A 14,746-nucleotide genomic window follows, 5' to 3' on the forward strand; every position below is an offset into this window, starting at 1 on the left:
AGCATACAAATGAAACTTTAGTGACAAGGCAGAACTGTCCAGTAATGATCCTGTCTACTGTCCCAAGCGTCTCTCACACTGGCCCTGGGCCATCGGGCAGTCCTTATTGTTGAGCCCTGACATCTCAATTAAAGGGACAGTTCACCAAAAACTTACCCTTTACTTGTCACCCACAACCCCGTTAGAGTTTCTTTTCTCTGTTGAACACAAAAGAAGTTATTTGGAAAAATCTAGAAATCCTTTGACTTCCATAGTATTTGTTTTTCTTACTATGAGTGTTTATGATTACAGGTGTCTACCAGTAACTATGTTTCCATCCAAAAATGCTAATTAGCTTCATGCGCAAAACTGCAGTATCGCATAAAAGACGTGCGAATAAAGCAGTGTTTCCATCCAACACGTCAAAGAGAACAAAATCGTCACTTCCTGATTAACTGGCGGCAAATATCAAAAGTAAAAACGGAATTTGCTGCGGTAGGAGAAGCTGCGTCAATCTTTTCCTTATTTAATAAACGACACACAATGAATGTGTGGTGGCGTTTGAAGGCGTGAGACGCAGAGCACAGACGCTCTTAATTATGAAGGTAATTAATAATATAATAACACTAATACTGAAATGGTTAAGGCCAAAACAACATTTCGGATGTTTTACATTGTGGTCAACCTGCTGGTTTGTCTATTCACGCTAATTTTTATCATCACATGATCTCTTATAACAAAATCACATGGCCTTTTTTTAATGCGCATACTGGAATTTATTCAATAAAAGTGTTTCCATCGTAGTTCATGCGCATCTTTTCGTATTGAATAGGTTATCCTACTCAGTAATGCGCATACATTTTTTATGCGCATCTTGACGTTTTTAACTCATAAAGGTTTTTAACCACTAAAGGGGGAGTAAATAGTGAGTAAATGTAAATTTTTATGTGTGAACTATCCCTTTAAATTCATAAATGAGTTTCACCTGGCTTGTGTTTATGAAAAAGACCTAAAAGACACACAAAAGAATCTCTCTCTTGTAACGACGAAATACTACCAAGCGGACATTAAAACTGGTGAAAGCAGCTAACAGCTCCTATTCCTTTCCCTTGATACCAAAGACCTTCAGTCATTGTACCTCACGAGCAGTTTCCACAGTGATCTCGCCGGGAGAGGTTGAGCCACAGATGGTGGTTTATTGTTGCAAATAGGCAGTCTCGAAGTTTTACACCCCGGGTCAATGAATGCCTGAGCGCGGTAATTTCACCAAACACTGATTACCAGATGTTTTTCGAGGAACACGACTGGAATACTTATGAAGCCATCCTGACAGGGCCTCGTAGAATTTGTAATGCAATCATGCCAGCTTCTAATAAGACCAATTAAGCCCTAATGGACACCGGATATGGAGCCAACAACAATAATCGGCTTACTAAAAACATCCTTGTGTTTGGCTTCCTTTGTGAGGAGTCTTTGGCATTGATCAGTGTAATCATAGCTCACCATTTTTATCTCATTCACACGAATAGATGCAAGGGTGACAAGAGGGAAAGGCTATTTAGCCTACATGTTATTGGGTGCCAAAGGGCTATCTGATGATGTGGCATCACTGTTTAGCTAATGACTCTGTGGAAATTCGAGAACATTAGCAACGTATTTCCTTGTTTGCAACAACTTTGAATAAAGCTTTTTTGGTACTTCCCAGCAGGCACACAACATCATAAGACGTTAATATTTGGTTTGATTTAGGTCATGACATCAGGTGACCAAAATTAAATGTCTAGCCAGCATCTAAGGGCAACATCTTTTGACATCCAACTACGATGTCAAATGATGTTGATATTTGGTTGATTTTAGGTTGTGTTAAAAGTGACCAAAATCCAACATCGAGCCAACATCTTAACCAGCATATTGACGTCAAATACTGATATTTATTCATCAGGTATGGCAACCAAAATTCAACGTCATAGCGTCATGACGATAGATGTCATAGTGGTAACGTCCACACAACTTCAAGCTGTAACATGATTAGATGTTCATATTTGGTTCACTTTTGGTTAAACGTTGAACATTGATATCGGCATGCCGTTGGGTTTTGATGTCAACCCGATTTTTATTTTTCAAACTAAATGCAACATCCCCAAGACGTTGGCGTACAATGTCACTCTGACATCATGTTGATGTCTTGTGCCTGCTGGGATTGAATAACCGAATAGGGACGCAACAATTACAGATTTTGGTTGTACGATTATAGCCTGAGGAATAATCATGGTTATCAGGATTATTATGCATTCATTATTTTTAAAACACTACTAGTTTAGAAAATCACATGAAATCTTCTTATATTTTAGTGTTATTTATTGCTGCTCAGTAACCAATTAATACAGCACAAAATAATAATGACAAATTTCCATTTCTTTTTGGACTTAAAAATAAGTGAAAAAAGTTTTTGACATTTAAAATAATTTGACACTTAAAATAAATGTCAAAACAATAAATAAAAAAAATATTAAGTATTAAAAACAGTATTTTTCTTAATGAAAAAGCTATGTATTAGCTAAGTATTTCCCTTTTAGAGAACATGTAGTCAAAGGCTGAGGAACCTGTCTAAAAGACACTTTTCATCAACTATAATACAAAATTTTTGGTATATTTAGTTTTTTCTCTCTCTTTGGAGTTGAAATGTGTATATTCCATACAAAGTATGAAGCTGAACGGTCACGTGACTCGCATTGTGCTCGCGCCATTCTTTCAACTAGGTGCGCCTGGAAAGCATAAGTGCGTTTCACCATGTTCATCAATCCCAGTATGTGCGCACAAGCCACACACCTCCATTGGAAATAACGAACTTGCGTGCGCGAAAGACGCAGTATGTGAATGGCTTTTAGTTAATAGCCTCAGCCGTAGTTAATCAAGTGTATGTGCGTATTCGCCTTAGTGTATAAGCTCAGAACTTCAAACTAGCGCACAGTTGGCGTAACTTTGTTTAGTTGCAGAAGTTTTGTTCCGTGCAGAACAAAGTTGAAAAGCCTTTACTGTTAATTAACCGTGATGAATTAAATCGTGGTTAATAGTGAAATCGGTTAATCGTTCATCCCTATTTCCTATATCCCTATACCTATTTATTTTTTTTGATTGAATGTATTTTTTGAATGTATGAGTCAAATAACTGAGAAATAACAAAAATGAATACAGAAGTTTTCCGGGTTTATAACAAAAATGTCATTTAGAACCTTTCTTTGGTTTATTTGAATTAAAATAGTAGCATGTTTATATTCATCAATGTATAAATATTAAGTAATCAATATTTGGTAAATTACCTCTTGATTTTCAATCACCACAAATAAAAAAAAGTTGTTCTGACCAATTGTCGTTTTTATGAAAAAAAAAGCTCTAACTTAAATGTTTATTTAAAAATGGCAGGAAATGTTTTTTAATGTTTTGGAAAAAAATGTGTAAAATTACTTCTTATAGACCATTTTAAGGGGTGTTAACAAAAACAATGGTCCCATCATATTTCCTGTTTTACAGCTTTAATTTCTATAGCTTCTGAAAATCCAAAAATAGCCACATATTGATAAATAATGTTATGACAGCTGTTGTAATGTTAATTTATGATTGAATTGACTCTTTTTACAGTAATTAAATAGTTTGATAACAAGCAGGGAACGTTCAAGGGCCAACGACATCACCACATTGAAATGGTCTATAAATCCAGAGAAACAGAATGTTCAAACGATTGTCTACAAGTTTACCTATTAGTTTGTTTATTTATTTATTTGTTTACAGGTTCTCCTGAGGATGGAGGAAAGCCCTTTCAGTGTCCGGTATGCGGTCTGATCATCAAGAGAAAGAGCTACTGGAAGAGACATATGGTGATCCATACAGGCTTAAAAAGCCACCAGTGTCCCCTCTGTCCCTTTCGCTGTGCTCGTAAAGACAATCTCAAGTCCCACATGAAGGTGACTTCAACTGCTGACAGCAGAAATGCTAGCATCGTAAATCATGACCAAACAGCACATCTCGAAATGCAGATCTTTTTACGACGAAAAGTTATTAGGGCAGTCAATTCATGTTTAATTAAATGAATTGCTTGATATGGCAATGCCAAGTAATTAATTAAATAAATCTCAATTAATCACATTTTAAAATATTTGCGTATGAAAGCCTTTATATTAAGATAATTCAAGTTCAGTATATTATAGTGGAAAATGAACACACTAAATAGACATACACTGTGAAAATAGATGGTTTATTTACACATCATACACATCAAAGTAAGCTTATCATTGTTTTTTAGAGTCAGGGGAGACCCTAATCTTCCCCTAAAAACACCACAATTACTTATAATTTAAAATTGACTCCAAGATGTATGATCATTTTGGCAGATGTTTTTTTCTCATAGCAAGTCAATAATTACTGGCACTCTGAGAGTCAAAAAAAAAGCGTCTCAGGGAACACACATTCTAATATCTCTGGCTCCTGATGATACACCGAAGTCTTATGAAGTGAAGTGATTGGTTGTGCTAGAATATGAACATTATTCACAGCATTTTTACCTGTTATCCACAGCCTTGGGCAATAAATATTCTTTTTGTTTTATTTTCAGAGTTTCTGTTTTAAATAACGGAATCCCCTGATTTTATAATCATACAATGATGTAACTTACACATAATTATATTATTAATGCACCTAAGCCTGTCTCAATATGGATTTTTTGTTGTATGATATATTGCACCAAAATATACTGCGATAAATAATATTATTGTCATTTTAAGACCATTTTACACAACTCATTATGGAATGCCACAATGACAATATAATATCATCTTAAGAATATTTTATTTAATTATAGTCATTTTAACAATGTAATAATTAGGCATTGGAATCAGAATATGAAAACATATATCCTAAACAAATAATAATAATGAATGTTTACAAAAAGTGCAAGGTATTGATTATTGATGACAGGCCTAAATGCACCCAATAAAGCTATGAAACATGGATGTTTTAAATGTCTGAAGCATATAAAGTGACTAAAACAGCTCAATGTTTTATAACATACATGATAACTTAAAATTTTCTCTTTCATACAAGTGCTTAATTTAAGCATACACTTATCAATTCCTCATCAGTTATTTAGTCTGAGTCAAATCGTTTCCTTAATTCATTTTCTGTTGGAGTAACTGAGGCTCTGAATGAGTCTCCAGAAATGGGCATCAATAGTATGGTATACACAGTTTAAGCAAAATCTAAAGTGAGTTTTGATTGAATAATTTGTAGATCTGTTCTGGCTCAATCTGCCAAACAGTTTCAGATGGTTTAGTGTGATTTGAGGAAGTGGTTCAAAAAGCATTCATTTTTAAACCAGACATTAGGTACACTTCCATCCACCTATTTTTATGTGCATTTTGGATATGCGCATAAAAAATGGTTGATGGAAACGCCAAGATGCACATAACTTTTAAAAATGCATATAAAATGTATGCACATAACTGAGTAGGATAAACGTTTTATTCGATAAGAAAAGATGCACATAAACTATGATGGAAACACTTTTACCAAACAAATTCCAGTATGCGCATTAAAAACGTTATGTGACTTTGTTATAAGAGATCATGTGATGATAAAAATATGCGTGAATGGACAAACCAGCAGCCTGAGCACATTGTAAAACATCTGAAATGTTCTTTTAGTCATTCTAAAACGCCAGTATTAGTGTTATTATGTTATCATTACCTCCAGAATTGTCAAGAGCCTCTGTGCTCTGTGTCTGACGCCTTCAAATGCCATAACGTGTTCGTTGTGTGTCAGTATACTGTCTTCTGAGGTGAATATCATTTATTAAATAAGGAAAAGATTCACGCGGCTTCTCCTACCACAGTAAATTCCATTTTTACTTTGTTTTTTATGCAATATTCCAGTTATGCGCATACATTTAATTCACATCTTTAGATGGAAACATAGCTATTAAAGATTATATGCAAACATTTTTTTAAATAAAGGTCCGTTTCTTTGCACAGGCTACTCTAACAAATATTATGGTAGTCAATGATTACAGGTTTTCAGCTTTCTTTAAAAGCTGTTCAGAAGAAAGAAACAACAGGTATGGAACAAGTGGAGGGTGATTATGAAAGAACTTTCAGCCTTTGAGCCATCTCTTTAATTTTGACATATAAGTTATATGATATCACAGTGATGAGTATCAATTAATTGCATTATATAAATCGCTTAGATCCATAGTTTTATCACATAATGTCCTTTAATATTCTACATCTTAATTAGGCATGGGGCGGGTATATGATTCCGACGGTATGATAACCTTGGTTAAAAATATCACAGTGTCACGGTATTTTGATTACTGCTCTAAAATATACTCTTTTTAAATGTCTGGGTAAAAAACAAAAACTTTTTTCACATTTGAACACAATATATTTTATTTTGAGAAACATATATAATATTTTGGAGCAGTAAACATGTCAGGCTAAATAATTCAAATGAATCGTTGACTTCTGCTGTCTTTATTTAGCATAATGGTCAGGCAAGCAACGGTCAACACAGGGGCAAACAGATGTACACAGGCAAATCTAGATTCGTAGTCAAAATAACAGGCAGGCAGAAGGCAGGCAGCAGACAGGGATAAACAATAAAACAAACAAAACAAAGCGAGGGTCAAAACCGGCAAGACAAGGCAAGGAATCGCGTTGTGATGTCACAGAAACAGATGACAAGACTCAGCAATGAGAGTCTCAGAGTGAGCCGTATATATGTGTGGTGTAATCAGTCCATGAGCAACAGCAGCTGTGTGAGTCTAATCAGTGGAGACTTGGAGCAGGTGTGTGTGTGTGTTGCATGACTGGATCTTGTAGTCCATATCCTGGTGGATTTGGGATCTGCACAGGGTGGATCGCTGGTGATCGTACCACTTTGTTAGTAACAAAAACACAGATTTCTTTACAATTTAAAATGGCTTCTTTTGATTTCTTTTCTGCTGGAGATACTGTTGTCCTAAAAAACTGAAGAAAAAAACTTAAATAAAATATCTTACATTATTCTATTATGATAGAAACAATATAGCAGAACATTGTGGCGGTTTTAAAACCTTGATTTTTCCAAACCGCAGTATACCTTGAAAACGGTTATCATCCCATGCCTTATCTAAATGTCTAAGGAAATGTTCATTTTTGTACAAAATTCCCCTGAAACATAGTCGATAGTATGTATAAATGACACCACCAAAATAAAGTGTAGCCTAGTATTTCTGCTTCCTGTCCATACCTTTCTCTCTCTCTTTTTTTCTAATTTCTTCTGTTTGTCTTCTCAGGTCCATCAGCACCAAGACCGAGGGGAGACGTTCCAGTGTGAGCTCTGCCCCTTCACATCCTCCCGCCACTTTAGCCTCAAGCTGCACATGCGTTGCCATCAGCACTTCCCTCGTCCTGACCTCAAAGTCAAAGAAGAACCCGGCACAGACACCGAGGAGGGCGAGGGCTTGCTTATGGGGGACGGTGGAGCGGCTGGTGATCAGGCCATGAACACAGATGCTTCCACGTCTCCCACTGTGAGCCAACCCGACGCTCGTTTGCTGGCCTCTCCTGCAGAACCCTCAAACCACGTCCAGATCAAGGAGGAACCACAGGAGAGGGATGTGTCTGTGATGTCTCCCTTTGCCCTGTGTAGGGAGAGGCCGAGCAGCAGCAGCAGTTCTCTGGATCTGTCCGGGCTTAAATCTAGTCCACCGGGGCCCGGGCCTACAGCTGCCTCGCTCTTCAGCCCAGATATCACCACCAAGACGGCTACAGACCTCCTCATAAAGCTCTCGGGTAAGAGATCTCTGTCAAAGCACAATGTTAAAGAGCGATGTGTTGGCATTAGATGCTTGGTGATGTAAATCAGCTTCATTTATGCAGAATTCGTTGCATTTAGGATAATTGAGTTGGTGATATAATTATGGGCTGGCAAAGGTAGTAGAATTTGGTTTGCCGGGTGGGAACCCAAAGCTAAGATGTTACAGAACAGTGTCTGCATTATTCCTTCTTATACCTCATTTTCCACTCTACCATGTAGGGCATGTTTATTGTACCATCTTGCCACTTAATCCATTTTTTTATATACTTATGTAAGGATGGCATAAACATATTTAAGGAAAGTGGAAGACGTGTGCTGAGGGCGTTACAAATACATTTAGTGCTATTTTTTTCTTGATATAATGGATGAATGGCGTTAGATTTCACATATTACGCATAATATGTATGAAGACAATATGGTTACACTGCATTTAGGCTATGTACATTTAGGCTATGTAAGCATCCTTATATCATATTGGAATGATTTCCATAGGATCATGTGAGTTTTATGCTGAAAAGTCAGCTTTGCAATTACATAAATACATTGCATTTTAGATTTTATTAGCAGTGTTTCCAAAAGTTGTGGGATTTCTGAAATATCATGGAATTTTGAAAGGTCTGTTAACCTTTGTTTGAAAGTAAGGGGAATTGTATATTTTTGTCTTTGTCATGGAATATCAGGGATTGTTTTGTTACTTGAAAGTTTTGTTTTTCATTTTCTATACTTTTTTTTGCGCAGTTTCTTTCCTATTATGATGGTTAGGCTATTTTTCAGCTCCATTATATTTCATTCTTGCTTGTCAACTGTCAGTCAGTCAAATGCAGTCACCAGACTGTACCTGTTAACCAAGGCCAGGATAATATACATTTTAAGAGCTTTGGCTTCGAAAAGACTAATTCAATGACTGTGTTAAACTTAGATGATGCAAACAGTAAATACCTCATACACTGTGAAAAAAATCTTGCTGTCTTAATTTTTTTGTTGAATCTAATTAACTTTTCGAGTCATCTCAACTTATATCTATCTAACTGACTAAACATATTGGGCTCTATTTTAACGATCTAAGCACAAAGTCTAAAGCGCATGGTCCAAAAGCATTATCCAGTGCAATCCACTTTTGCAATCTTAAGGACGGAAAAATACTGTTTGCGCTGCAGTGCATGGTCTAACAGAGTTGTGCTTATTCTCTTAATGAGTTATGGGTGTGTTTTGAGCATAACCTGCATTAAACCAATCAGAGTCTTATCTCACATTCCCTTTAAAAGTCAGTTGTGTTGCGTCATGGCGCATTTGCTATTTACATGGTGGACTTTGTAAGTGGAAAAACTGAATGGAAAAACTGAATGGACAAACTGAACGCTTCACTAGCGAGAAAACAGTTTAACAGACTATCTGAACGAGGATAAAGAGTGAGCCTCCTCCATTCGGCCTCTTTACTTTCTCTTTACTTTACTTTTACTCTTTACTCCTTTACTTTCGTGGATAAGAAAACTATGTTACACGTACTCCACTAAAGATATCCATTAGCCTACATATTTATTTCAGCTGTTAAGCGTTTCAAAAGTATTACTGAATTCAGCTCTAATTTCAGCAAACGAATAAATGAACAATAATAACAAAGTGTGGTCAAAAAATGTGTTATATCCAAACACACGCCCTATTCTTATGCCCCATTTGGTGATGCATACATGTCCAAAAAAAAAGTTTCTCAAAATAGCAACACATCAACAATGTGCCTTAACACACCTCCTTTATAGAGCGGAACAAAGTCCACAAAGTAGCGCAAATAAATTTGCTATTTAAACAATGTGGCACAAAACGTGAAAAGTAGGATTGCGCTGGTCTATAAATAGCAACAAATCGCACAAAACACTTCTTGCTTCTTATGGCTCATTTCCACTGACTGGTACAGTACGGTACGGTTCGGGTTGGTACAGGTCAACTTTATGAGGCTTGCGTTTCCACTACCAAGGGTACCCTTTTGTTGGGCGTGGTGTATGACAGAAAGTTTCAGTCGACGTCATTTTCACTCAAGAAAATGTCTACAGTAAAGCTGTACGAGTCGCTTACATATCATATGAGAAACACTTCTCACAAAACAGACACTTTATACACATAAATACTTGTTTATAAATGTTTATTACTAACTTTTCTATGAACAGGATTTGATTATAACTGCAGATCAATGACAATGTGAAATAACCTACTGTAACGTCTGCAATTATATAAAATAAATAAATAAATAAATGAACATTTATAAACACATACAGACCCTTACAGTCTCTGATATGTTACCAACTAAAGAAGAACTACATACAGCAGACATTTAGTCCTTATTTAGGTTTGAAAACAACACAAAATATAGCCCACAATCAATGTAAACCTCTCATCGGTGTCTGTAATCTTCAGCAGCACATGTAGCCTATGTTAGAGAGTCATTCCATCATTCTGAGTTCATAATAGTCCAAAAGGTGATGATAATAGTTAAACATGGCAGTTTGTTCACATTTGCTGAAAAAATAATGTGCTCCTTTTTTAAGGCTTCTCCTTAGTTTTTTTTCGCGTGTCTCTCTCGCGTTTGTCAGTTTCTGATAGGATCGGGTTTCAAAAGCACATCAATAACCGTTATTATCATCAGCTCAAGAAGTTTGTTATTTCAGAAATAGATCCGTGGCGAGCGCAAGCAAGAAAGCAAAACCACTCGCGCTTCAGACTAAAAACTACGGGGCACGGGGTAAATCTGCTCTTCTTTTTGGCATTGTGGCTGTTCATCAAGACGACGACATGGTTTGTTTGAGCCCGGGTCGACAATGGCTCGTTATTATATGTATATGTAATAACGCTGTAATCTCTTGGCTCGTCGGCTGTGTATTTTAAACATGGCAGGCGGCTCTTTTGTTTTCATTCTGGTTTGTTGAGTAAGCGAATGACGTTTCTCTGTAAACCAATAGCGTTCAGCTGCGTGTCTAGCTCCGCCTTTTGGTACCCTTTCTCATGTTTGGTACCCTTTCGAAACGGTGCCGAAAAAGTGGTACGGTTCGGTTCGGTACGCCTTTTGACAGTGGAAATGGCTATAAAAGCGTACCAAACCAAACCGTACCGTACTACTCAGTGGAAACGGGCCATTATTGTGCCGGGTGTATGATAGGGCCCATTAAGTTAAACTTTTTTTGTAGGATTTAGTATAATTATTATATGAAATTTTGTTAAAGTAACAAAAACATTTGTTGTCATGGCTTTTTATTTACAATGTTGTGGCTATTATTTGTAAATTTTTAATTATATGCAATTTTTTTCACAATGTAGCGGCTATTATATGCAAATTGATATTCAAGCTAAAACTATTTCAGTTTAAAGTTGTTATTTAAACATGTTATTTTAATATAGTTTATAATGTATAAGTACAATAGTGGCCAGTTTTTTATTGTTCATTATAGGTCAGAGAATTTGATGTTGCTGTTGAATTTGTGCAATGGCAATTGATGCTAATCTACGCAATCTCAAGTGTTAAATATATTAATGAATGTAAAGTTGTTACAACTATTACTATCATTAGCATACACTAATGAATGATTGAAGTCAGTGTTTGCTTAATGCTTTAACCAAATGAACCTGTAAAACCTATTCAGCTTGAGAATGTTACAGACAATATCATAATCTGTTAATGGTAATATTAGGCTAATATTTAGTGTATCCGTTAATAAGCCGTTTGGAGGGCAGATGTGAAATTCAGCTGTTAAAATACAAAACTCACAATTACACTTGTTAATGTAATCAAACTCCGGACTGTAGGCTATTAAATATGTGTTGTTGTAGCCGAAAGTATAGGTAATTGTCAGACAGCTGCGAGATTGATGCGAGAGGCCTGACCAAGGGTTACCAAGAAGGTCGGCAGAGGGGTCACTGCTCCCTCGCTTAATGCAGAGTAATTAGATTGAGATCTCGGTACGGAAAAAAAGGAAAACCTTCGGAACATTAGATTAATTAAAAATTCATGCATAATTCATAATTAAAAAGGAATCCGTAATTGGAAATGATTAGCGCCCTCAGCTCCATCGCGTGACCTCTTGCCTGGATGCAGAGGGACTGTTCCAGCTTAGTTAACTTCTGCGTCTTGGTGGAACGTGCAGAGCTTGCGTTCAGTGCATTGCTGGCCCCCTTTTTGCCCATGGCACTGTCTTCCTGGACTCCTAAACAAACGGGTTTGGGTCCCAGAGGTCCAAACAGACTCCTCAGCTTTGCGAGGTTGCAGTTGAAGCACAGTGAACCTGTTCTTCTAAACAGAAGAAGCAAGATGTTCCAAGTGGGAGATGGTTTTGTATTGGCTTTATGTATCAATACAGAAGCCTGGGCTGTATGATATTGGAAAAAAACAAAAATTGCATTATTTTATTTTCTGCGTTGTAAATACAGTTTTCAAGCTCGAAAGAATATTACTATTTGATGGTTTTCTGGGGAGTCTAACAGTATTTAGGTACAAATATAGAATAACCACATTGCAAAAAAAGCGCTTCTTACTCTGCATAGTCTCGTTTATTATCGTTTGTCTCGTATATATTTTATAGTCCAAATATATGAAAGATCAAATAAAAATTTTTGTTTTAAACTTCAGAAGAAAGAAGTCAAAATTGAGAGTTTTTCCTTAAAATAAGTACAATTATCTGCTAGTGGGCTAAGTAAAAAAAACTTGTTTGTGCTTACAACTGAAGTCCAAATATCTACATTTCAATGTGAGAAAAACATTTAAAAAAATATGCATAAACTGTTTTAATGCCATAATACAGTATAGAAAAGGTTAATTACATTGCTCCTGGTACGTTTTATTGCACGTTTCAGATGACAAATCCACTAGAGGGCACTGTCGACATTTGTGTGAATCTGAAATATGCTACTTAGGGTATATTTTGATGTAACCTACATTTGAATCTCTTGCAAATTGAATTAATGTTTTAATATTAAATAAAAATTGTACTTGTTTTCTGTGAAATTACATCTAGTCTCAGAAAGTCTATATTAATAAAGCATAATAGTTTTTTTTTTTACTTTATTAACTGTTCGATTTTTTGACATTATACTTAAAACACTGCAGAAATGTTGCATATACAAATTTAAATTAAACCCTTAAATGATATGTTTTGTTTTTTCAAGCTTTGTAAATGTAACATTTTCGATTGTAAGTCGTAAAAGTCACATTTCTTCAAGAGCCAAATGATAAAAATGTCCTCGGTGTGCACTTACTCCTAAGGGAGAACAATTATCAGCTAGAAGATCTTTAAAATTGAACTGCAGAGGTAAATTATATAAAATGTGAGCAAGACAACTTTAATTTAAAAGAAATTCTGAATTCAAAGTGGATGATGAATCTTTTGGAAGGAATAGTGCCTAGGAGAACTATATTTCTGACCACAGTTCTTGAGATGTAGTTCCAAACAAAAAAAAGATTCAGTGATGCAGACTATGTTTGTAACAACATAACGTGCAATCGTAGAATTGGCTAAGAATGGTTTTGAAAAACTCACCCCAGGATAATCCTCAGTGAACTAGTTTATCTAGGTTTTTAAAAATTAGTTTGAATTATTATAGGTGGCATGGTGGCACAGTGGGTAGCACTGTTGCCCCACAGCAGAAAGGTCGCAGGTTCGAGCCTCGGCTGGGTCAGTTGGCATTTCTGTGTGGAGTTTTCATGTTCTTCCGATGTTGGCGTTGGTTTTCTCTGGGTGCTCCGGTTTCCCCCATAGTCCAAAGATATGCGCTAAATGTGAATTAGGTAAGCTAAATTGGCTGTAGTGCATGTGTATGATTGAGTGTGTATGGGTGTTTCCAAGTGATGGGTTGCGGCTGGAAGCGCACCCGCTGCATAAAACATGTGCTAGATAAGTTGGTGGTTCATTCCACTGTGGCGACCCCGGATTAATAAAGGAACTAAGCCGAAAATAAAATAAATGAATGAATGAATGATTATTTTCATAAGCATACAGTATTGATGAATGCTATGAAAGTATTGTTTGGCTGGGTCAGGATAGTCGTTGTTAAACTAGTTTATCTAGATTTATTTTTTCTAATTTTAGTGTTACTTTTAATAATTTGTGCTGCGGTGCTTTAACGGGGATGATCTAAGAGACGCCACTTCTCAAGGGCTGTGCTTTAGTGTGCTAAAACTGTCAGGATGCTCAAACTGTCTTTGTGAAGCTGCGCCTCTTAAGTAATCCACTTTAAAGTAGTGCTTTACAGCCATCAAAGCACTGCTTTTGTAACACGTTCACTGCCTTTGAATAATAAATTCCAAGACAATTCATAGACAAGTTGGATTTCACATCAGCAGCAGTGAGGAATGATCACTTTATAGTCTCAGAGTCTTGTGGCGTGAGCATGGCATTTTTGACATTCAAACTATGTCAGGTGAAAAAGTGTTCATTACTGTTTACTCAGATCTATGAGTGATGTCTCTTTACAGTAATTACAAGTGCATTTCTAAGGAGAAAAAAAACATTTGTGATCCTGATATACATTGATGTATTATATATATATATATATATATATATATATATATATATATATATATATATATATATATATATATATATATATATATATATATATATATATAGTTAAACCTGATTTACAAATAAAATACATTAACAGGACACTTTTTAGGTACCCCTTGCTAACAGTTTGTAACAGTACGGCTTTCTTTTTCATTCAGATCCACACACTTTTGTGTGTTTATTTTTTGCTTATTTCTGGAAGCTCTGAAATTGCTGTTGTTGGCTTTGGACAAGACATTCAAAATTTTAATTAAAATAAATAATTGTTTTGATTAAAATGTAACAATGTCACAAAACCAGTTTAGTGTACATAATGCTTGCACAGCTACACTCACCGGCCACTTTATTAGGTACCCTTACTAGTACCGTAGATT

At 35.9% G+C, this 14,746-nt stretch overlaps 1 protein-coding gene across 5 annotated transcripts in view; it reads left to right on the plus strand.

Annotated features, from left to right (window-relative positions):
* znf827 (zinc finger protein 827) overlaps window positions 1–14,746 on the plus strand; it is a 140,925-nt gene that overhangs the window by 35,868 nt on the left and 90,311 nt on the right. For all 5 annotated transcript variants that reach the window (XM_056457800.1, XM_056457792.1, XM_056457766.1 and 2 more), the window contains exons 3-4: window positions 3,769–3,941; window positions 7,304–7,802. In XM_056457800.1, the coding sequence (XP_056313775.1) occupies window positions 3,769–3,941; window positions 7,304–7,802 (672 nt within the window). The remainder of the gene's footprint in view (window positions 1–3,768; window positions 3,942–7,303; window positions 7,803–14,746) is intronic.

The sequence above is a fragment of the Danio aesculapii genome, chromosome 1, assembly GCF_903798145.1.
Source record: "Danio aesculapii chromosome 1, fDanAes4.1, whole genome shotgun sequence".
NCBI classification, from domain to species: domain Eukaryota; kingdom Metazoa; phylum Chordata; class Actinopteri; order Cypriniformes; family Danionidae; genus Danio; species Danio aesculapii.